Here is a 24,075-nt window from a genome sequence, read left to right on the forward strand (position 1 = left end):
GGCTGCGTTAACTGCCGGGCGGTCGACGCGAGGCCCGCGCTCGCGTGCGCACGCTCGGCAATTTCTTGGTATTTTTTTTAACTGCGGACACGAAAAATTGCGATTTGCTAAACTACTTCACTGTTAAACTTCGTTCCCAAAAGTATGAGTGGCAGCTCAAGGTGGTGCAATAACAGCTACAGTCTAACTCACTCATAACAATCCTACCACCAAAAAGTCATTGTCATAACCAATAGTAATGAATGGGTCAAGCACAATAACAATTTTCTACGTATTTGGTGGCTTTTACCCAGTGCTTGAACAAATGGAAACCGAACTCTATGGCCAGCCCACGCAGACTACTAAATGGTGCCCAGTAACCGACTCAACGCAACACACAGAAAAGGCCAACACCTTCCACAGAAGAGGAAGCCTCTTCATCACCCACAACTTTTTTCATGGCTGGCGAGTCTATTACTGAAGCGATGCTTCTTTTTAATCTCAGTGATTAACAGTAGCTTTGAGAGTCCGGCTCATCAAAATACGCAGTGTTGCGGCCTTATTTTTATCTCAAAGGCATTGGAAAGACGACACTCCCCACTTCTCTTATCTGTTAGGCCCGCTGGCAGCAGCAGGAGATAAGAGGGGCCCAAGCAGTCTGGCACCGGATAGTGAGGCCGCCTTGAAAACAGCAGCTCAACTTTTCTTCTGAAGGCTGGAGAGGTGCGGCTCAAATAATAAGTTGTGTGACTTCTTTCCTGTTTGAAAACTTGCGTCGTCGCATTTTTATCCGCCTGTCATTCTTCCCAAGTATCCAACGGCTGGATTTTAAGTTGGCTGATACTATTGTTATAACCGATAATGAGAAAAAAGACCCCTCCAGTAAGTGGACATGGGTCCTCAAACAGAGGTCTGTGGACCACAAGAAATCTCGCCAGGACATTTCCGGGGTTCATGAAGCTTTCGGACTGAAAACAAAGAGAGTCCAGTTTGGCCGTGACTGCGGCAACAAAGGAATTCATCGTACCAGCGAACATTAAAACAGGGATAAAGCTGAAGCGCAGACGAAACAAACGCTAGAACTTACTCAGTTTATGCCACAGAAGCAGGGAAACGCCAAAATGTAAGTGATATTTCAAAGGGTTACCGTAAAAACGCAGCGAAAGCAAACAAAACAGTATCGCTCACACCACAGGCCACATTACAGCAGTGGCCCATATCGCATGGCGTAAATTAAACCCGCACGTGCGAACAGCATTCATCCATTGCCCATGCGCAACCACCTTCCCCTCTCCTGAAAATTGAATTCCTTTGTGGACAGCGCTAAAGACAGTGCACTGAGGCGCCTTTCCCATCCCCTGTCTATCAAGATAGCCTCAACATTTTCTCGGTTGGTTTGGGAGGGAGACCCGTACACGATGCATGTCTGGCAGAAATCTGGAGTGCAACCCAAAGAGAAATTGTTGAGGCTTTCTTGATAGGCAGAGAAGGGGAAAGGTGCGTCAGCGCACTGTCCTTAGCTGTCCACAAAGGAATTCAATTTTTAGGAGAGGGGAAGGTGGTTGCGCATGGGCGATGGATGAATGCTGTACACACGTGTGGGTTTAATTTACGCCATACGATATGGGCTGCTGCTGTAATGTGGCCTGTGATGTGAGCGATACTGTTTTCTTTGCTTTTGCTGCGTTTTTATAAGCCTTTCAAATGTCATACACATTTTGGTGTTTCCCTGCTTCTGTGGCATAAGCCGAGTTGAAGTTCTAGCGTGTGTTTCGTCTCCTCTTCAGCTTTGTCCCTGTCTTAATATGTTCAGTAGTACAATGAATTCCTTAGTTAGCAAACAACTCGCCCAACTTCGCGCTTCTGTTGCGGCAACAATCTGCGCCAGATTGGCTTGGTCACGTCCTTTCCCTCTTCCCCACATCTTTCAGACTTTCTCCCGCAGCCAAATTGTATCGCGTAAGAGGTTTTTCAACTGGATGGTGGCTCGCATGCTGAAAAAGCAAATGTACGCCGTACATGTACGCCGATGCCGTACATGTACGGCATCGGCAAACACTTTCAAAATGGTCAACTACGTATCTTTAAAAAGCGCGCCTTTTTCGCCAACTTCTATTGCTTGGCATGTGCTGCCACACTTCGGAAATACGTCAAATTTGTTTCTTGCACCAATGGCTCTTCTTTTTATTTTTTTATGATTTACTTCAGCGGCGCGGTGGCTGTCGCTTGTGCATCCGCTAACGAGGGGGCGCGCTGGGTATCGCCCACCGGGTGCCCAGGCGCCTCTCGCTTCTTGCGCCTGCCACAAACCAAGGTCGCCTGCAAAACTGATGAGGCTCTTTTCTCCTTTTTTTTGTATTTTATGAGCGGTGCGCCGTCTATCGCTTCCGCATCCGGCCGCGCACACCCGCGCACGCGCAGCGGCTGTTTTCGGTATCGTCCTCCGGGCGCTTCCCGCTTTTTGCGCCCGCGAAACTGATGTCTATCTGATTTTGATTCACTCAAAAGGTGCCGGCTTGTTACTCTCTCGTTTTTATTTAGAATTTTTCTGGTGTTACTCATGAATAAACCACATATATGTAACAACACAAACGATTTTTTTGTCACTTTATGGTCACCCTAAAAAAATTACGATAACTTTTTCTCGAAATAGATTCATCCGAAGAATTTAAATCAGCATTAAAAAAATCGACCATGGGGGGGCCCGGCCGCATTGGCAAAAAAATTCGACCCTCAAAGGCTTAAGTGCAACTGTGCCGTGTATTGATCTACTGTCAAAATATGAAGTGACGGGGCAGTTTCATTGCACCAGGGAGCAATAAAAGGCCCCTGTTTTATGCTCCAGTTGTGTTATTTATCAATGTATTCCCCCCTCCCCCCCCTCCCCGCCAGCAAAATGGGTCCCCCTTACTCCCTTTCCTTGAAGAAAGTAAGGTCAATATAGTAAAAGAAGAACTTTCATATTATTATTCTTTATCCACCAAGCTTTACAAAAAACCTCATATTTGCAGTATTTGCTATAGGAACTCCTGTCGTGCGACAAATTCCTGCCGCCAAAGGTGAGACCCTTGAGAGTAGATTTTGGAATTTCAGTGCTTCATCAATCAGGAAACTGCAGCTGTCAGTCTCTTTAATCAAGAGGACTGGCTTTTCCCGAGTGTTTTGAAGCATTTTAGCGCAAGAAGCCGAGGGCCTATACGAAACAGAGCGAGGCGCGTACCGCGTTGGCGTTACCGCCCACTTGCATGGAGCGCAGCTGTGGCCAGGTCCAGTTGGTGTCCAGCTGGGTGGAGCGCACGAAGGACAGGTGCACGCCCAGTGAGCGGTGCACCGCCGAGCAGTCCATGCAGATGAACACCCCATATGTGACGCTCGACCATGTTGGGTTCTTGGCCCCGCAGTCAAAGCACACCTGCATTGAGGGCAGAGCCGAAGCAGAACGACAGAATAATGCAGCGGAGGTCATACACCTCTCTCTCTCTCTCAATACACACACATATATACATTTCAACATGAAGACTTGCCCTGATGAAGGCAAGTCGCCTTGCCGAAAGAGTAGCACCGGGCTGAGGCCGCTACCTCGTACAAAGTACTGAATAATGCTACAGAGGTCGTACGCTTCTCTCTCTCTCTGGATACACACATACACGTTTCAACATGAGGACTTCCCCTGATGAAGGCAAGTCTACTAGCCGAAACAGCAGCACCTTGCTGAGGCCGCTACCATGTACAAAGTTCTGTCTCATACGCGCATGTGTGTGTGTATATCAGTAGCCTTACGATTTTTTTCTTCTTTTTCACACAGTTTTAAATTCCCATTTCCACACGAAAAAATGCCAAAACACTAGCCCTACGCCATCCCCAGTGTTCTGGCACTTGTTTCTCTCAGTGTTCATTCAATTAGGTCCTCATTGCCAATTCCAGCAAGTTACATATTTCCTCGCACACATGCACATGAACGCACACACACATGCATGCATGCACACACACAAAACAAAACATGCAAACTCTTACAAAAACCGATAGAATTTGTGAATTTTTCACTCCTGCACTATTACAGGAATACAGAAACTTCTCTCGGAAATTTGTGAGCAGCTGTTTTCCTCCATCGGGTCGCCTTCCCTTTATTCCTTCAGTCCTACTACAGTGCCCAACTCGAGTCCTCTGTCAGTATACAAGCCTTTTTATAACCATTATACTATCGTGATAAATTGAAATACGAACAACGGAGCGTGTGGCTTTCAGCACTGGCGACGGGCCACGCATGCGCAGAGCGAACAAGTTATGAGAGTTCATGACCAGCCTGGATATAGAAAGACCATCGAATTTCCATCGTCCGTTGGGCACTCAGCATGAAATAAATAATAAAAAATACAGGAATATAGCTTCATGTGCCGTTTTCACTCATCGCAGCAACAAAGGTAACTCCGGCGTGAGCGGGCGCCGAACGCGGTGGGAAGACAAACCAAGACGCTCACACGCCGAACGACGGTGTTTCCATATCAAAAGTTGGACGCAGAATCTCGTAACTTGTTCGCACTGCGCATACGCGGCCCGTCGCTAGGATGCACGGCATGTACTGAAAGCCACGCGCTCCGTAGTACATATTTTTAATACTAATAAACTGAACTCCCCAGAGAAAATGGCAGCTGGTCCTAACTGGTTTATGGTTAAATTCCCAGCTGGGACCAGCTGTGTGAGCACATGCGCCACCCCATGTGTGTGCATAGTGTGTGGTACAACTGGGAAAGCTGGGTTTCGTGCAAAATGTATTATAACAGCAGTTGGCTAAACCACTGTATTCCATAAACTGCAATTTATAAAGCCTTTTCACGAGCACGTAACCCACCTTAAAAGTGGCCCCCATAGCCAAGGAACCAACATAGCATCAGCCGCGCCTACCATGAGAACGTGTGCGTGTGACCACGATGTGAAATACGTCGCGCGACCCGTTGCAAACGGTAAAGTCACAATCGCCGTCGTGACGTCATCAATGCAGTGTGTAATTAGAGCGTATAATTACAGATCCAATACATGTCTGGTCTGGTATCATTATCCCTGCATGAACTAAATTGGGGTTTACCCAATGGTCACATAGCAGAAACCGGTAGGCGTACATTGACTTAAAACACACTAACTACCAACCATGTTGCATTTGGCAAAATCAGGACTTCATTAAGGTAGTAAGCCAGTAACATATATCCCACGAGTTAAGACCCCATTAAGACTAATGGTCGAAGCTAAAGTAGCATGTCTAAGGCAATCCAACGCTACAGAAGTTCGTTACAGCTGACTGCAGTGGTTGTATTTTAGCATTTCGCAGAGCTTGCCGTAGCCAAGTCCTTGACTGATGTTTGTCCTTTGGGCCCCCTTATTTTAAAGCAATGCCACACACGAAAGCGGTCTTCACTGACTAGCAATGTTAACCTAGTGCATTTTTAGTTGTGGAAGCTCAGTTTGAGTTGGTAAGTTAGTTTAGGCTAGGCCCCTGGTCATCGTAACATTCAGAAGTCTTGAAAGCTTATGAAATTCTTGAAAGAAGTCTTGAAATGTTTGGAACACTTACAAGATAAGGCCTCTTTAGAATATTTTTATGACGATTAAATAAACCTCACTGCATAAGACCCTTCCAAATCATTTGTAGAAGTCACTCTTTGATGCTGAAAGCTGATAAAAGTCTTGGAAAGTGTTGAAATGCTTGGAACATTTACAAGCCAAGGCCTCTCTAGAATATTGTGACGAGGATTAAATAAACCTCACGCCATAGTAACCTTCAAATAATTTGTAGAAGTGGCTCTTTCATGCTGTTTTGCAGCCTTGAATTCTACTAGATCTTGCAGCGTGCCTCTGGGAACAATGACGTCATTACTGCCGTCCTAAGCAGGTGATATTTACTGAATATGCAAGGCCAGTTAGTCCAGCCAAAGCACTCGTGTTTATTTGCATGATTTTCGTTGCAAGCAGACACAACTGAGCGAAACAGTCTTTAAAATGTAATAATCTCCTTCTCGCGCGAGTGACGGGTCAAAAACAAATTTATTTCACCGACAGCTCCCTTCACCCAAAAACCGGTCATGGAGACCTGATAGCATCGGAGCAGTCTCGAATAAATCTCGAAACATAAGCAATGCGCGGTTCGGCCAATGTCCCACCAGGCGGAACTGATGAGAAGGCACAGCTTTCAAAATGTTTGAAGAAACAAATGCTGTAGCGCACGTTCGTGTTTTCGAGCGGATGCCGGCTTCTTTTTTCTTATTAGTTTCGTTTTTTGGTTATTAGTAGCGGCGTTGAAGCAAAAATGACCGCGTGTTGCTGACATTAGAACATTAAGAATATTGGCAGACAAGCAGTTCTTCTCGCGAAAGAAAGCAAAGCGTCACAAGCATAAAAAACCAAACAGCGCGATTTACTTGTACTCGCAGTTGACGTCCCCGACTTCGACGCGATAATAAGATAACGCACGCACGCATCGTACAAAAACAAGCGAGGAACAGTGGCACTGCTACCGGCAGACAGAAGCTCTGCAGCTTTTATACATCATAAAATATACGGCCCGGCGCTCAAGCGTCAGTCAGTTGACGAACAAGTGTCGGGGGCAGGTTGAATCGCAGTTGCAGAAGCATATGGTTATACGGATGCCACATGCACTTCGCAGGCTTCCGAAAGGACCGTGACAATCGCTCCCTGCTTTAGCTATACGCGGATATAGTAGCTCACGATACAGTTACGAAGCTCGGCGTGAAGTTACGCCGCAGCGGTGACTATGCGACGTGTTCTTTTTCCTCGGGAGCTGTGATGACACTGCGTGAGTCGGGGCGAGTACGACCTCGGTCGCGCGGTTCGCCGGCAACGCCTGCGGCTTAGTTAAAGCGACACATACAGGAACCGCTGAATCCGTGTAAAGCGACGCATCGGTCCGTTGCACTCACCTTGTTCGCCGGTATCGATCGCAGTCGTTTGAAAATCGTCGCAATATCAGATTTACTAGGGGCCTGATCTGCCATGTTGGCCAAATGAGCGGTGGCCAGACGAGGTGGGCGCGATTGGGACAAGCTCGGTCGGATCGGTGACGACACGCGTCACCTCCTCCGTCACCCCGGCGACCTCTTCACTGGCGCGTCGCTTTTTTCCGCGCACTCGAGACCTTGTTTACCTTGTTCGTGCCACACTGGCGATTTGTTTTCCTCGTCTGCTTAACTTATAGAGCTTAACTGAACGAGAAATATATGTTTTTGCTGATTAAATAAACAAGCTTTGCCGCTTTGCCGCCGTGAAATGCGTTTTCTCTTTTTTTTTTTTTGCGTAACTCGTCCGCGCGCTCGTTCACACCAGTTCGCCCCAGAGAACTTGTTTGGCGAGAAAGCAATGCGTGAGGGGAGCATGAAAGGAAGATGAAAAGCGACAAAGGCACGCCTTTACCCGATTACTTTCGTTGAATGCGTGCCATCTGCATCTAGATCTGCGTGTGTGTCGCTCATTTTATGTAGGACGCGTAGGGTTTCGCAGGAACTGTCGTGTGTTGCGAAGCGTTTAAACCGTTTAGACTGCTGCAATATCGACAGTTTTTGGCATACACTAAAACAGGGACATTTGATCAACTGTTTAGACGCATGCGCTACCAGAAAATGTGCTTTATTAGTTCAGCAGCTTGCAAAGAAAGTGAATGGCTTCCAATCACTTTTTTTTTTTTTTTTTTGTCGGCAGCTTTGTGTTCTGCACATTGGCGAGCAGGCAACACCTCAAATTTTGAGCAGTGAGAGCCAGAGCTCTACCGAGAGCTGCAGAGTTTGGTAGGAGTACATAATATTTTTTTAGTTCGTTCTTGTTCTTGGTGAGAGTTCAAAATATTTTTTTGCTCGCTCTGTTCACTGAACTCCTCCAGAACTGCACCAGTGCAGTGCCGGTGCTGCCATCGGTCAGAATTATTTGCACAATTTGCATGTTTTGTAAAACAAAGTTTTATACTAATACTTGTCATAAAAGGACCAAAGGGCGAAAGACGATGGCCACAAACTATGAAACAAAAAAAAGTGGTGCGCCGATTAGTTCGTAGTTGAGGTAATGCTGACATTTCGAACGAACCAGCATCGTCGAATGCCATGTGACTACTTTTGCGCCAATGGCAGTACGGAATCCCACACATCGTGCGCGCATGTTTTTGGTGTGGTGTCCGTGCGTGTGTGTATGGCTCGAAGATCCGGCCAGATTTCCCGTGCTCTGCGATTGGGACAAACTGTAGCGAATGACGATATGCAGATTGAGTTAGCCCTCAAAACGGCAAAGTAATTTCTAAACTGAATTGTGCTATCTCGGCACCACGATGGATGGGCCGGGTCTGGTTCGCAGGCCGAAACGAGGGGAAACCGACGAGGAGTTGATTCGAATGCAGGAAGATTTTCTGAGAAGTGGCGAAAAACCTTCGGTGCAGTTGGTGCGAGCGAAGAGGGAAGGTGAACCTGCCACTTCTGACGGCACTGCGAAGTCAAGCGAACCCCTTGCTGGCAAATGGTCACCTAAAGGGTCTTCCCCGCATGGCTCGTCACTTGGTGCCCCAAGAACTGTGTTTCAGCCTCCCGAAGTGGACCATGTGCAAGTGGAGTCGGTGTTGTGCGATGTCGTTGTAAGAAATTGCCCTGATTTTCCAAGCGACCTCATCCCGATAACTTCTCATTTGATAAGTAATTTGATCAAACTTCACCGGGAACGCTTAGCACACTTTCAGCTGTTACGCTTTATTCGTTTCGTGGTAAGCCACGCTGCTGGTTTGTATCAGCAGAGTTGGAATTGTAGTCACAGGATAGATGCCGCCACAACCTTATTGCCTGTTAGCTTATTTGCCACGTTTACTACGTAATAGGAGATGCTAGCAGATATAACTCACGTCCATATTCTTCGACCAAGGCCAAGAGAGTGCCTTTCTAAACCATAAATTCAAGTGTTTTTCCGCATTCACAAAGCTAACGGCGATCTGTGCCCGAACAAATTGTTTACGTGAAAATGACTTCATAGTTTCGAAGTCGACATAGTTTTGTGCAAGAACACCAAGGATAAATACGACATCGTGGCACATTTAAAGGGGCCCTGAAAGGCGTTTTGAGCACACTAAATTGACTAGCGCAATCGTTAGATTGGGTCGTCAACATCATCTGTGCCAAGTATTACTCTTTTACGCGCAGCGGAAAGCTCACACTTTTGTTGCAAAGTTTGTCGCTTTTTTCTCACCCTTTCCTTCGTGTTTTTGGACGCCGCCATCTTCACATGTCTACATCATCGATTCCCAGATGTTCATCATGAGCTAGACATCCTGCTATTGGGCGGCTTTTTCACGCACTTCCGGCCAAGAGATGAGTCGTCTGCTCAGCGTCGGCTCGCCGGCCGATCTGCCAGCTGAGTGCCGGAAAGCTTGGACATTTTACAACAAACGAAACAAGTGTAAACAAACGCTTAACCGTTTGTATTGAATGCAACAGGGCCATAACACGACATGAATATTCTCTTACTTGAGTACGTTCCATAAAGAAAGCGTTGAAGCCCCGTGGCACTTCTTTCTTGCAATCGCAGAGAACGCCCTGAGCCGAATGCCCGGGTTTGACGCATACATTTTATTCAACTTCCAAACAATCCAGAGATGCGTTTCGAACGAACACAACGTCACAACATGCGTTGCAAGTCCGAACCGCGATTGACAGACGATGGGTTGCCTCCTCCTGCCCCTCGTAAATTCGGCACTCACCTCGCGCGCGGTTTGCGGGGACGAACAGCAAGTCACTTAACTCTGGCGCACAAGCCGAGATGGCTTTTAGCCACGCACACTGCACATACGCCATGCGAGGTTGAGTCGTACGCCGCTTGAGAAAGATAATCCAGACCATGGGAAGCACTATCCACCCGCAGAAGCACAACGTCGCATTTCATCGCGAAACAAAGGCGTCCACAACACACACGCCATCGCCTCCTGTAATGCCAAACGCATATCTCGCACTTCCAAATGGGAGTGAGTAGTATGCCTGCAGTGCCCATATGCCGCGAGGTGGGGCCCCAAGCTGAACCGGGATCACGCAACCGTAACTGACTTCTAGAGCGGTTTGTGCTTTGTTCCCAGGGCAACCGATGTTTGAGATTGTCAAAGAAATGGTGCTCGCTCCAGCGCTAGAAAGCTCAGAGCCGCAGAGGAGCATGTTTTGCCAACGTTGCCGCTCTCCACCACGCGTCGCCCCAAGCTGAACTGGCGTTTTATGCACGGGTTCTGTATCGGTTTAAAATGTCTTTTTCACATGCCGCCGCCAGGAATTACCACCGCCACAAAATAAGACCCGGCACCAGCGGGGCCACATCTGATACGGCGCTTTTTGGATAAACAGTGCGCTGTGCATCCAAGGGAGCGAGCGCAGGATCCTCCCCGTGCGGCTGCGAGTTCGCCGCCGATAAAGAGTCGCGTGCCGCCGATAGCAAAGTTCTGCAGCAACGTACACCGCGAAAGGGCAAGGCCAGGCCGCCGCACACATGCGGCCAGATTTTTCGTTCGCTTTTCCAGCCTTGAGCGGAGAGCGGGATTCATGGTGTCAACAAAGCTTGCCCGTAGCAGACGGCTATGTGAGCAGCGCAATAGCGGAAGTACGTCACCGCCGAGGAGCGCAGCATCATGGGAGGGAAGGCTCGCTCGCCGTCAACAGCGGAGAGTATGTAGAAAGGAGGAGGAAACGCGGCGCGACGATAATACGCGGTTTTTGATTTATGATTTCTCAGCTAATACTCATCGCTTCAGCAAAATTTTTGCGGGAGGAGATTGCTAATACATTGCTTTATTTGGTTACATCTACATCCACGCATCGGCGGAAGGTATTTCAGGACCCCTTTAAAGAGCTGGGAATAGAGGCAGGCTCGATACCTTGTCGGTGGCCTCAAGACAGCATCGTTGAAATTTTTGCCTGCATTCTATTGATATGGTGAACAAAGCTTGTTATGCTGTATTGCATGTGCTGGGCGTTGCAGCAAATGCATAGTAAATGTAATACCCCAGGTACACTAGGGTCCGAATGTGATTTGAACCAAATGTCATTCGACTCAAATGGGGTGCTTCGAATGCCATTCAGTATCTGCCGTGCTACACTACAATTTCGATGGCATTTGAAAGCTTTCACAATTGCTTGCCGTGCTGTAGTGGCGCTGTTGTCGCCCCGTTCCGTTTTCGTATAATAATACAACAATCAAGTTTAGGAGCAGTCTAAGGCAGTAAAATGATGTTAAATTATAAGAGGCACCAGTTTTGACTCTAATGTGGTGGCTGTTTGCGTAGTTTTATTTATTTTTTTTTTGCAACTGACCCACTGGTTTTGAGAATATAAAAATTAAATATGTTGATTTCATATTTCAAATAAATGAACAGTGAGCAAAGTTCCACAAACAGAAAAATTTTGTTTGTTTTACGTACGGAAGTATTACATTTTTTATTGCCGATCGAAGACGCTGCGTGCGAGAGGGCTAGAATTGGCATTTGAGAGCCCAAAAATCTCTCTCAATGCTCATTTGGCTTGAATGTCATTTCAAAACCTAGTGTAGCAGCACAACTTGGCATTCGAGTCAAATGACATTTGGTTCAAATGGCATTCGAACGCCAGTGTTGCAGGGGTATTAAAAACAAAGGATTCATTCGCTAAGATTTCTGTTGTGGGTTTCTGCCGTAAATAAGCGGTACATTTGACTGCACGTGCTTACAGTGCTCAAGATCTGAACGGCAGAATAGGTTTCTGAGGTGCGAGCAAAACGTTAGCGATATTTTTAGTCGTCAGTTACAAAACTAAAAACTTTGTTTGCTTTCAGAAAGGTCGTTTCATTGTTGACTGACTGACCGTTGTACTTGTATCGCAATGAAGAGTGAATCGAAAGGAAACTAACCTCGGAATCTCGCTTTTACACCCCACACAGGAACGCAATGTAAGTGCGGACATCGTAAAGCCTCCATCGGGCTCAAGTGCACCGTTTCCAAAGCCCACAAAAGTGTCGGTGAGTTAGCGCTGCTTCCTCGCTTTATATTTCCCGTTTGAAAGAGCCTTAAAGCGGCCATGAAGACAAAATACGAGTTTAGCTCATTAAAAAGACTGCCTTGTCCCAGTAACAATGGTATTAATTCTATCACGAACTTCAAACAAATAATGAAGATGTTTAATAAAACAAGAAGAAATAGCGATTTCCTAGCCATTTACAGTAACTTTTTAACTTCATGGAATTTTGTTTGTTTGATTGGCGGCCATTGACCAAACCCCAGCTAAAGAACATAACTGGACATTCGTAGTTGGCCTTCTAGTTTCGTTTGATCGCATCACTTGAATGCTAACGGGCACGCAGCACACTGACAAAAATATTTTAGTTCTGGCTGATATGTAGTATTGTTGGTTTTCGGGTTTTATATTGTTTTAAAATTGGGGAGGGGGGGGGGGGTAAAAATCGGGTGCTATTTTTCAAACTGGCTATCAGGGAGAAATGAGGTTTTTTTGTAAAACCTTTCTGAAATTTGGGTTTTTTCAGGTTGAATCTACAGATGCACTAGGTAATACCAGAGTCCTTCAAAAGCATTGAAAGACTCTGGTAGTACACTCAGTTTATTTTAGATGGCATCGTGAACTTCTTAACTCTAACGTGTTAAAACTGGTGTTTGTTTCAAGCTAGTATTCGGAGGAACATCGGGGTTTTGCACAAAATGCTCTCCGAAAATTTGGCATTTGTTTGGAAACGAATCAGTAATGATGATTGACAGTAAAGAGCAGGGATAACTGTGAAAAAATGAAACATTTTATTCGCAAAAAGTTGGTGATGAATTTTTCGTTCATCCTTGTTTACAGGCATTATCATCTGTGTGTGCAACGTGTCGGTCTTCGTTCAAGACCTGCCTGATCGCTGAATGCAGCTGAACTGGGAGAGAGCTCTCTCGACGAGAGCTCTCTCGACGAGACAGCTTCCATTAGTTAGACAGAACATTGTCAGTGCAGCATTTGTTAGCCTGAGGCAGCAAGCGGTAGAGTCGTGCCAGTGCTCAATGAGTTTGGAGACTGTCTAACTGACTAATGAACTCGTACTTCTAGCGAACTTTAGCACAGGACGAAGAAAGAAAAGACGAAACGCACGGTAGACTTCAACTTGGTTTATGACACAGGGAACAGGAAAATGCGCATATATGTACATGATTAGAAAAAACAAAAACAAACAAGCACATGATTCTGCAGAAATGAAACGGCGCAATGTATACACTCGCTCTTATCACTTTTCCATTGATGCACAAACAACGCCTGGTCACATTACAGGACATGATCTTCACCGACACGTGTGCACACCAGTCGCCGATTGCGCATGATCATGGGACACCCCCTCTCTTACCAAAAAGTGGATTTCACTTGTTGAAAGTGCCAAAGGTGGGGCACTGGCGCAGTTCTCGCCCTCCCTGTTAATCGCAAAAGCCTCGAAAACTTCTCTATCAGTTTGAGAACGACGTCTGTGTTTGTGGGGCTTGCTTCCAGCAAGTACTGGTTGAGAACGGCGGACCGTCAGCGCACTATTGCGCAGATCGCTACTTTGAAAAAGTACATTCGGGTCGAAATCAGGCTTAATTCGAATCTCCTGAAACATGTTCGGGGTGTAAGAATCGGGTAAAATCGGGGTTTGCCCTAAAACGAACAACCCTGCTGATATGACGCCACTCTTGTCCATGTTATGTCACTGTAACAAGAAATATTTTTTCGACATTTCTTTCATGTTTTTTGGCTAAAAAACGTCTTTTCGTGGCTGGAATGAAGCTGATTTAGGTACTGAAGCCAAGTTCTTTCGAATTAAACGGAGCTGTATTTTGTCTTCGTAGCCTCTTTTAAACTTTTCAACCAATGGTTCGATTGTGTTTTTGATGCAGGGGTGTGCATCGGCAGGCCACAAGCAAAGCCTGTTTGCGTCCCGGTTGAAAAAGGAGAATGGCGGTGCGAGGCAGTTCATCTCAGGACCGAGCTCGGCTTCAGCGGCTAGCACTGGATTGCCCAAAGACGACTTTGAAGCCGTGCACTTGGAAAACCTCGACCGGCTTGCAGCCATGTCGCACGAAGAAAAGCTCAAGGCACAGAAGGAGCTTCTCTCCCGGCTTAGTACGTCTTCCTTTCTTGGGATTTGCTGAGCTCATGACATCATGGACTGCGTCCGGTATTTTTGTTTTGTGTCCTTAAGGTAAAAGCAGAAGTTAAAGATAGAAATAAGTTGGCCACGCTCTTTGACAGCTTGTAGTTATACCTGCGCCGCACGTACGCGAAAAATGACAAGTGTTAAAGGCCTTAAGATACCGAATGACATTAACTGGATGGACTGTGCTACCTGCGAAAACGCAAAGGCATTAAATGTGTTAGGCATGATGGTGAGAATGACCAAATAGAGAAATACACTCATATTTTACAAGTTTTTAATGTAGAGAAAAATGTCTTACATGGGTTAAAAATGCTTTTTGTGAAAGAAAACGTCATAAGAAATAGTGTTTTAGAAAAATTGGTGTGAGCTGTTTCTAAAAGTGGCTTCAGTAGTGGCCGTTGCCTGCCTACGGTTGCCAAATTTGAAAAACTCAAAACGACGAGTAACAGAATGTTTTGCCTTTTGCGCTGTTTTAGTGAACTTTGTCTTCTTTGGAACTTTTCCACCAAGAGTGCACAAACAATCGTCTTATTTTGAAGTTCAGCTACGTTTTCACGTCGACACTCTGGTGCTGAGAGTTTCTTTGGTTTCATTTGGTGCTCATCGCGTTCGAGAGTAGGCAGATTTAAGGTGTTCGTGAAGTTGAATGAGTTCAGCAAAACTCCTTAAACCAAAAAGGACATTAGAGCAAATGGCATTAGATTTTTGCATGTAGCAGTCAATTAGTGGCATTAAAACTTGAGGCATTAGGCACTTAATGTCATTTTTCGTGGCTGAGATGTGGCAAGAGGAGGTGTGTAAGGGAAAGGGGACCTTGCATAGCCATTTGGCTTTATGTCTTGATACTTGGCTGCGGATGCAAGCAGAGCATAGGTGTTTGTGGCGTACGAATACATCCACGAACTGCCATTGTATTCTTAATTCTTGCCAGTGTTGTCTACTCTCTAGCGGTGATTACAGATGGATTACGGCTGTCTGTTAAATATCTTATTAGCAAGCATGTGGGATGATGAGTGAATTCGAGCAATACAAATGTTGCAGCAAAGTTTGCTTCTTTTTAAGCATCAGTCTACCCTGAAGATATCCAAGCTGATTGTCCGCGCTGTTCGCTCTTTGATTAGTGATAACAATTTTGCCGCCTTCGTCAATACGTCATTTTATCAATCCATTTCTGTGGTCTATACACAAGCTGCCAGGGCCAATATAAGGGGCAAATACAGTAAAACATTGTTACAAGAGACACTCGAGGGACCCGGGAATCCTGTTTCTTGTAACCAAGGTCTCTTGTATGCAGTGTTGCTAACATGGTGAACATAGGAAAACCAACCAAACCATTTTTATTGAGATGTCTCTTATAACCAAGTGCCTCTTGTAACAGTGTCTCTTGTAATGAGGTTTTACTGCAGCGCAAAATGTTTTTCAGACGTCTGAGTGTGAAATATCAATTTCAAGAAAACAAGGTTCCGACGTTTTCGTTTTGACATGTATAATTTAAGCTTGTTACATTTGACACGCACCCTTCTCTCTTATGCAGACCCAGCCACAGTGGCTTTCTTAAAATCCCGAAATCAGCAACAGAAGGCGTCTCAGAAGACGGGTACAGTTCACGCAGGAGAGAAGAGCCAAAACCTAAGAGGAAGCGTGGGCAGTGGTGTCGCTCCTGGAGCAACGAACCTACAGGCATCAGGTTGGTGAAATGATGCCGGTGTCATCTTGCGTGGGTCGATATCGCACGCACTGTAGTGCATCTCAATTGCATTGTGACCAGCTTCTTTTAAGTGCAGAGCAGTTTAGGGGCTCGCCTTGTCGTCGTAGGCCGCTCGCTGGACCCAAGTAGAGCCCCACGGCGTCCCGTCGTAGCGGCTGTCGTCGCGGCGTAACACAGAGGCTTCGAAAGCCAATATATATAGTTATAAGCGTTCGAAACTCGTGAGCCGCTCGTGCTTGTCATACATCTCCGCCGTTGTGTAGCACAAAGAAAACTGCACGTACTATCGGCGTCAATTGAAACGCGAACACGAAAATATGAACCTGAACACACAAATAGCGCGATTTCTTTCCATGCAAGCCAAAATGATGTGCGGCTTAGTTACAAAAACAAAGTTGGGAAAAGTGGATTTTCAAACATACCAATAGCAAGCCATTATATGAGCTCTACGAACAGTATTTTTCAATTTTGCACGTTCTGGTTTATATATTTGTGTTCGCGTTTCATTTGACGCTGATAGTACATTTAGGCAAAATCTGTGTATGTAACCGGCAGTGCCCGCGTTCATTTAGTAAGGAACGCTCGTTGGGTTGGTTTTTACGACAGTGAGTGGGAAAAAGTGGCAGAGCAACGGTGGCACATGCGGGAGGAAAAGCAAGCACAAAAAAAACTCTAGCAGGCTCAGTTTCAGGCAGGGGGCGCACGAGCACTGCAAAGGCGGGAAATTTGAATTGCATTGGGTGGTAGCAGTGAGCGGATAATGGCACTACAGCCTATTACGGCGAATCACTGCTTTGCACTTCCGACAGCTTTCACATTGAGAGGAACGGCTTTAATTTTTTGGCTATATTGCTGTTATGCAGACAATTTATACATGATCGTAATGGTTGTGTGGTTGCAAAGAATTTTTGTGGTGCCATCCACCATGGTAGGTCTAAAAGCCTGTTGCTCCAAACAACTTTCCTTCATTTTTGATTTTTGTCTTGAGTGTCGTGTCACCAAATGAACTAGTATGTAGTGGCGAACTATTTCGTGCCGTTACGTGTGCAGGTGGCACCTTTAAGACTAATTAGAAGCGGAGTTTTGCTAATGTAATTAGACTTTTTCTGTGAGGTTGCTTTTGGGTGGCTATTTACAAACATGAAGGTGGTACGCACCTCAATCTCAAAGGGCCGGCCCCTTGAAAGTGTGATTGAGAATCTCCGTAATACAGAAGAATTCCCAAGCCCATGTTCTAATTATTTTGGATAGCACGTGTACGTCATTCTGCTTGTGCAAGGACATAGATGAAGATGAGATAATTTTAGGAGAATAAGATGTGTGCATGGTAACACATTGAATTAGGGTGAAACATGCCAAGGGCTTTGTAACCCGGTCTTTCTTTTTTTCCACTCCGCAGTTGCGAGTGCTCTTTTTTCTTCACAGCGTCAGCAAAAAACTGTGGGAGAGGAGACACCCAACGTGGCTGCTGAGCAACACAAACCTGAGCACAAGCCTGAAGCCAAGCCTGAAGACAAGCTTGAGCACAAGCCTGAAGACAAGCCAGAGGACAATCCAGAACTCCATGTTGACAGCCTTGGAGCTGGGGATGCTCAGGTGCCAATCCTAGGTGGGTAGCACTTACAGGCTGTTACAATGGGATGTTTCTTGTCAGCTTCTCGGCTGGCTGGATTCTTAACTGGGTTGGTTCTCAGCACATGCCATTGCTTTCCGTATCAACTCCGAAACGACGTAATTTTTATTTTCTGTCATTGTCTGACAGAACAGATAAAGAACTGCGGACCAGAGCTGTTTCAACTGCGATTTTTTTCATTACAGCACAAGATGCAATGTTATTAGGTTGTCAGTGGCAAAAGTGTTGTTTTGCACTACAAAGCCTTGCAGGAAAGCCAACTTCGAAGGCCAAGGCCTGGAATGTTCACCAATGTGTGTCGTTCGTTCTCTACACTAAACACCCAAAATATCCTGGGGAGGGGTACGTGAGAGTGAATGAAAGGGGAGTGTAGTCTGCATGACACAAAACTGATAGTTGATGTGGGCTAGTGTACGGGATAACAGAGGACCTCGACCAGCTCTGCTAGAGAAAGCACCACCAGCCGTACACTAGCCGTAGCCGAATCCGAAGACTTGCACACGGGTTCGAGTACTCGCGCACGGTAGACAGACTCCGGCAATCGAAGTTGAGGCTTTATTGCCTGGTAGGTACAGGGGACATACCAGACAATACAACTTGTCAATCGCGAAGAGAAAGGCTCCTTAGACTCTGATAACTTAGACTCCGATATCCATTTGTGCGGCCACAGGAAGAACAGCTCCTTGACGACCGGTCTGAACCGAATCTCAGAGCAGAGTCCTCAACCATCCAGCTTCTTGGCTTGGGGGAGAAAAGGTCTCCATAAGGAATGAAGAAACAAGGGTCCCCAGTTTGCCAAAGGGTAGTGCTGTTACATGGCTGGAGAAGTGCCAGACATGAGGGAAGGTCAAATGAAGTAGATGTGACCGGCGCTGATGTGACCGGTTAACGTTACACGGCCATTAGCATTCGCTGTTTCCAGCCAACGTTGAGTGAGGTGTTTCGGTGCAAATCTAAATAATATTTTTTGTCCGTAGTACGGTGAAAGGTCGTTAATTTGAACTTGAGTCATTCAAATTCGGGGGTAATCTGAAACTGTACGATTTGATGCAGCCAAGCTCTGAGACGTCTATGTACAAAAAATTCTATTAATTTGAATGGGAGTGGGCTCTGCCACGGATAATTTGAACTACGCGCTACCGCGCCACTGGCTTCGCGCCTGGTACACGACCAGAGAAACACACCCGCTGCCTACACACAGGACCTGCGCACACTGCTACAAAGTGTGTGGAAACTTTTGTCTCAATTTGTGAAGGTAGGAAACTATTGTTACTTTTGCTTTTAAGTGCGGAGCACTTTAGGAGGAGCCCAGCTTACCGTCGTAGCTCACCTGAGATCACGGTATCTAGCCACTGTTTTCACGCAGCATCACACACACAAACAGAGGCTTCAAAAAGATCACCACTTCCCCTGGTCGGTATCAAACCTGGGTCCCTTGCGTTGTGAAGAAGCCGATGTCCATCCCATTGAGCCACGCAAGCACATGTTCCTCATGTGCAAAGTCTTTGGAGTGATCTTTGCACTGCGCTGTTGCCACAGAGGCTGCCGTTGCTGGGCCTCAAATAAGTACACATTGATTTAAAATAAGGAAAATAAATCATAAATTGATGAATTCATCTTCCCAAATTAATGAAAGCTCAAGCCAGTGTCTCTTTATAGGCCTTTTCGGGGGCTGTGGCACTCTCTCTTGGCTACTTTCGGTATCAACGCCAGGCTGATACTGAAACTAGTCAGGAGAGGGCAGCACAGCCCCTCTTGCGAATCAGTGCTCCGCACTTCGACAGCTGTCACGTTGAGTGGAACTGCTTTAAGTTTTTTTTTTCCCGCATTCACCAAAATAATTTTCAGAATTTTTTGGCTGCAGTAAAAGGCTGTTACCCGTTTTCTTTTTTTTTTTTTTCCTTTGCGTAGAACGCGTACCTTTGTTTTGCCTAGGTCACTAACTATATGGGGAACGTGTTTGTGCTTTTTTTAGGGGCGAAGCCCCTTAGGGGCTCGGGCTGTCGGCGTCTCCTGTCGTCGTCGTAACCGTTGTCCCATGTAGTCACGGTACTAAAATATCGGGACACTCCTTTACGCCTCGCGCTAGAACGCAATGCGTGCTAAGAAAACACCGGGACACAGGAAAATCCCTTCTGAAATCCGTGTTGATTAGTAAAAAAGAAATTGTGTGTCTCGAGGTGATTGTACACGTTAGAACTGATAATGTGCTCCTGCATTTTGCAGCATATGCAGGTTAAAGATGTTGGTTGATAGTTGTCAGGTGAGTGAATATCTCCAGTTTTGTGAATTGGTATTATTTTCCCTACTAACCAGTCGGCAGGTAACTCCCCAGATGTTAGGGATTGCTGACATATGTGGCATAAGATCTGGCTTAATATAGCGAGGGTGTTCTTCAATATCTTTGTAATAATGTTGTCGATACCAGCTGATGTAGATATTTTGAGATTCCTGATGAGTGACACAGTGCCTTCAGCAGTCATAGTAATGGGTTCCATATATGCGGCGTCAAATTCGGAAAAGGTTGGAACATTTGAGGAGGAGGAGGAGGAATCACTTTATTGAGCCTTAGGCTGGTTTACGGAAGCGGTGTGGCCACCGGTTTGAGGCCGGCAGCGGCGTTGGCAGCACGGGTGACCAGAAGTATCTGGACCTCTGGGTCCGAGCTGCCCAGCGCTCCCTCCCACTGCTCTTCATTAACTACGGGTGGAAAGGGGTCTTGAGGACAGGCCCACATGGAATGAACCAACGTGGCTAGGTCCCCGCAGAGTGGACAATTTGGCGATGGGAATTGCGAGGGGTGAATTCGGTGCAGAAGTGCTCGGCAGGCCAAAGAGTGCGTCTGCAGGAGTCGCCAGAAGCGCTCCTGATCGTTGGTCAGCTCAGGGTGGGCAGGAGGGTATTGACGGCGAGCGAGGCGGTAATGCGCAGTGATATCATGGTACGTGATTAGGTGATCCCTGGCTGACCTGGCGCCGTGGTAGGGAACGAGGCTGGCACCGGCACGGATAGTAAGTCCTCGTGCTGTGTTGTGTGCTGCCTCATTTCCCCCCAAGCCGGTGTGCGCCGGGGTCCAGACGATGTCTACCAGGGAGGTCAGGGGAATTGAAGGAGAATTTTGGCCGCCACGGGCGATATGTACCCATGGGCGAAGTTTTGAATGGCCGCTTTCGAATCCGTGGTTATAATTGTGGGTGACGGCCGAGTCGTTAGTGCGAGCGCTATTGCCGCCTCCTCTGCCGCTGCCGGGATAGTGGTGCGGACAGTTAGGGAGTTAGCAGGGGGGTCATTCAGGCTGTTAACTACTGCGAGGGTAAATGCGTCGAGGTGGCGGTATTCTGCCGCATCAACATATAGGATGTCGGGTTTAATGAGGAGTTTCTTGGTCCTCCCGAGTGAAAACACATGAAAAAAAACAAGTTGAATACTGTGGGGCAATCGGGGCTAGGGATGGGTATGTTATCTGTTCCGTGTAAAGTTATTGTGTTAGCTTTTCTGGCCGGAGATATGGTTTGGCAAAATTTTGGGGGATTCGAATTTAGCAGGGACTCATTCACACGTCGCGCTGGAGTGCTTCGTAATGGGTACTAAAAAAACATCAGGACACTCGTTTTCCAACGTTTGGCGCTAGAACTCTTCGGGCTTCCAAGACACGAGAAGTTTTGTTTTGGTTTATAGGCCTCAGTTCTGTCAACTACTGGGCATGTACATTGTATCCGTGAAATAAACATATTATTTTTGTTGTTGTTGCTGTAGAAAAGACCATCAAAAGGGTACTTATGTTCCTGATACCAATAATCTCAAAGAGTGTGGCAGCATCAAAAGAATTCTTGCTTTTTTTTTCCCCCAGCAGTGAAGGAATTAGAGGTTGGGCCAAAAAGCCTGTGGCCCTGTTTACACATCTATGTTACGCACAAAGTGGGATATGACCCAAATGAATGCGTACTTTTTAAAATTTCTTTCTGGCATTACACCCAGACGAGGACGAGCTGCCCATCAAGCCGTCAGAAGCATCTAAGTGGCTGAACATGAACACAGTCGAAGAGGACAAGCTGCAATGGATGACCATGCTTCCCCCGGTCAAGGCAGCAGAGGGCTCACAGGTGCGGCAAAGCTTTTGTTGTTTGCGGAGGGAAATCTTGTTCTGGTAAACTTTCAGAGAATTCTGATTCGCTGCAGCTGAGCTCAATCGATTGCCATTCCCATCAACTCTTCATGGGCAATGCAGAACACCAACCACACATTTGTTTCTCTCGGGTAAAACTAAAACTGAAAGAACAGTCACACTGACACAAAAAACCAGAGCACTGTAAATTGAAGGGGCCCCTAAGAGGAAATGAGGGGAAGTGGACTTATCTTTTTCGTTACTCGTGGTGTCACAGTGAGGCATTTGCTTAACTCTTTCGGGACCGCCTGAAAAAGTGATGAAAAAGTGAGGTCTCGCTACAAATTTTTTATTACATAAAGCAAAGGCACCATCCTACCTTAGCATATACCAAAATGCAGCTAATTATATGTTCTTTGACATACAATACCAAGTTTTACTTCAACACTGACGATAGAACCATGAAAAAATCTAAAGTAAGAACTTTGTAAAAAAACTACAGAAAAAGATGGAAAAAACACAAATATAAAAATATTAAAAAAGAATAAAATTATTTCAGGATATACAAAATCTAACACAATGCTTTGTTTCTTCATCGCGAAAGTTTAATGCGGCTAGGTGTAACTGGTTTTTTGTTTTGTGCGTGATCTCTTTGGCACTAGGGCCATGGCTACGTCATTGCCCAGGTACACACCGGGCTTTCGTCTTGGCGAAAACTTGATCCCTTTCTGAGTTGGTGGCAGGAGATCACCACCATAGGTAGTTAACACCCTAGCAAACAAATATAAACCAGCCAGAACATATTTCAAGCGCACATACCTACTCCAGAGACAATTGAAACCGAAACCAACACCCACCTTTGAGCGCGATTTGATGTTCCAGGCTGATCGACACTTGAATCCTCACTGGAGCTGAAATCCGATCTCTAAAGCCGCATTCCGACTCTTCACTGCCACTCTAATCGTTAAAATCCACAGTAGAAGGCGAAGCTATGCGAGACGAGATGAGGCGGATTTCTTATCGCGCTCACGCGAGTATGACGCCATGTTTGTTTACATTCAAAACCACTGCCCGTCAGAATAAAATATCTGATGCGTTGCCGCCTGGCGATAAAAAAAGAAACTTCACAAAGGAGAAAACTATAGTTTTATAACTATCTCCTAGATGTCGCTAGGTGTTCCATCGAGCGAAAATTTGTATTCGGCAGGCTCGTGAAACCATCGATCATATGTGATCGATGGCCTATGGAGCGGTCCCGAAAGAGTTAAAGCAGAAACAAGATGCATAAGTAAAGAGTAAAGAAGACCGAAAAAAGGAGCTGCTTTTTTTGGCAGCGTGTCTGCCTTTTTAGAATGAAACCTTTCATAGTGGGACCGGTGGAAAACAATGCACTTCCCCATAGACCGGTTGGTTGACCGAAAAGCTCCCGTAAGCTCTCTAGACACATAGCGCGCGCGTGAAACTGGGCTTCCATTGTGTCAGGATGGTTACTCAAAAATCGCGAGAAAGGAATAGTTCTAGATAAGACAGTACATGCGTCAAGTATACCTTTATCTCATAAACCACGTATCGGTATACCTTTAGATCATTCGTAGATGCGTTTACTTAGTGCATAAAAAATCGTTGCCTGGGTCGTTCTTCATTTGAAATTTGGATCTGTGAAGGTTTTGACAATCGATTGGACGCACTTTTAGCGGAGGTTTTGACGCACTTTTGACGCTGTTTTTATGTTAGAAAGCTTTCGTGCTTCCCTCAACTTTCTTTAGGAAGGGATGGGGAAGTTTTTTATGGAACTATAGTTTTTTTCCACAACCAACAGAAGAAATGTAGTTCGTTGCCGAGCACTGGTTATATGTAGTTTTGGATTTGCGAGGGTGTAAGCTGTTCCTTTGCCCAAGATTTAGATATAAGAGAAATGCATTCTTAACCATGTGCTAACTTCGGTTAAGCCTAAATTAAACTTTAACTCAACTTTATCCCGAGTTCACCACTCTGGCACTTTGAGTGGCACTTAGGGTTTATGAGCATTGCAAGACACTTCAGCACGTTTTTTATGTGTCCTGTCCAGAACACGGCCCCCTGCGTTGGACGCTTCAACTTTGATGGAGAGCTCGTGCCCCCAGACCAGGAAGTGCCTGTTCACCAGGGCTTGCACCACCATGGCAAAGACGCAGAGGTCGGTGCATTCGTTCTGACAGCACTCACTAATGCTGCGAGGCTATGCGAGAACACTGTAGCAAACACTGCGATGGTGCATACGCGTTCTCCTAAATTACTGTTTCCTTTTTTTTTTTAAATGAGGCTCTTTATGTCTCACTGATGGCAACCGTCCCATCACTAAACCGCACTGCAGGGAAGCCAACTTTACACAGTGCGTTTCAGAAAACGATGGTGATGCTAAGCAAAAGCACGTCAAGTGCCTCAAAAAAAAAAAAAAAAACAACGCTTCCCGTAGTCGGAATCGAACCTGGGTCCCTCGAGTTATGAAGCTGC

At 46.1% G+C, this 24,075-nt stretch overlaps 2 protein-coding genes across 4 annotated transcripts in view; one reads left to right on the forward strand and one right to left on the reverse strand.

Moving 5' to 3' along the window:
• The window catches only part of Arfgap3 (ADP-ribosylation factor GTPase activating protein 3), a 31,888-nt gene extending 24,823 nt beyond the window's left edge, over nt 1-7,065 (reverse strand). For both annotated transcript variants that reach the window (XM_077674355.1, XM_077674356.1), the window contains exons 1-2: nt 6,909-7,065; nt 3,200-3,391 (exon numbers count right to left, since the gene is read on the reverse strand). In XM_077674355.1, the coding sequence (XP_077530481.1) occupies nt 3,200-3,391; nt 6,909-6,983 (267 nt within the window). In that variant the 5' untranslated portion in view covers nt 6,984-7,065. The remainder of the gene's footprint in view (nt 1-3,199; nt 3,392-6,908) is intronic.
• Nucleotides 7,066-8,109: 1,044 nt separating this feature from the next.
• Nucleotides 8,110-24,075, forward strand: part of LOC144142688 (RNA polymerase II-associated protein 1) — a 44,107-nt gene continuing 28,141 nt past the window's right edge. For both annotated transcript variants that reach the window (XM_077674350.1, XM_077674351.1), the window contains exons 1-7: nt 8,110-8,599; nt 11,905-11,982; nt 13,877-14,102; nt 15,671-15,823; nt 17,244-17,453; nt 21,456-21,580; nt 23,651-23,758. In XM_077674350.1, the coding sequence (XP_077530476.1) occupies nt 8,300-8,599; nt 11,905-11,982; nt 13,877-14,102; nt 15,671-15,823; nt 17,244-17,453; nt 21,456-21,580; nt 23,651-23,758 (1,200 nt within the window). In that variant the 5' untranslated portion in view covers nt 8,110-8,299. The remainder of the gene's footprint in view (nt 8,600-11,904; nt 11,983-13,876; nt 14,103-15,670; nt 15,824-17,243; nt 17,454-21,455; nt 21,581-23,650; nt 23,759-24,075) is intronic.

Source organism: Haemaphysalis longicornis, unplaced genomic scaffold (assembly GCF_048455015.1).
Source record: "Haemaphysalis longicornis isolate Haplotype H1 unplaced genomic scaffold, Haemaphysalis longicornis Haplotype H1 scaffold_6, whole genome shotgun sequence".
Taxonomy (NCBI): Eukaryota; Metazoa; Arthropoda; class Arachnida; order Ixodida; family Ixodidae; genus Haemaphysalis; species Haemaphysalis longicornis.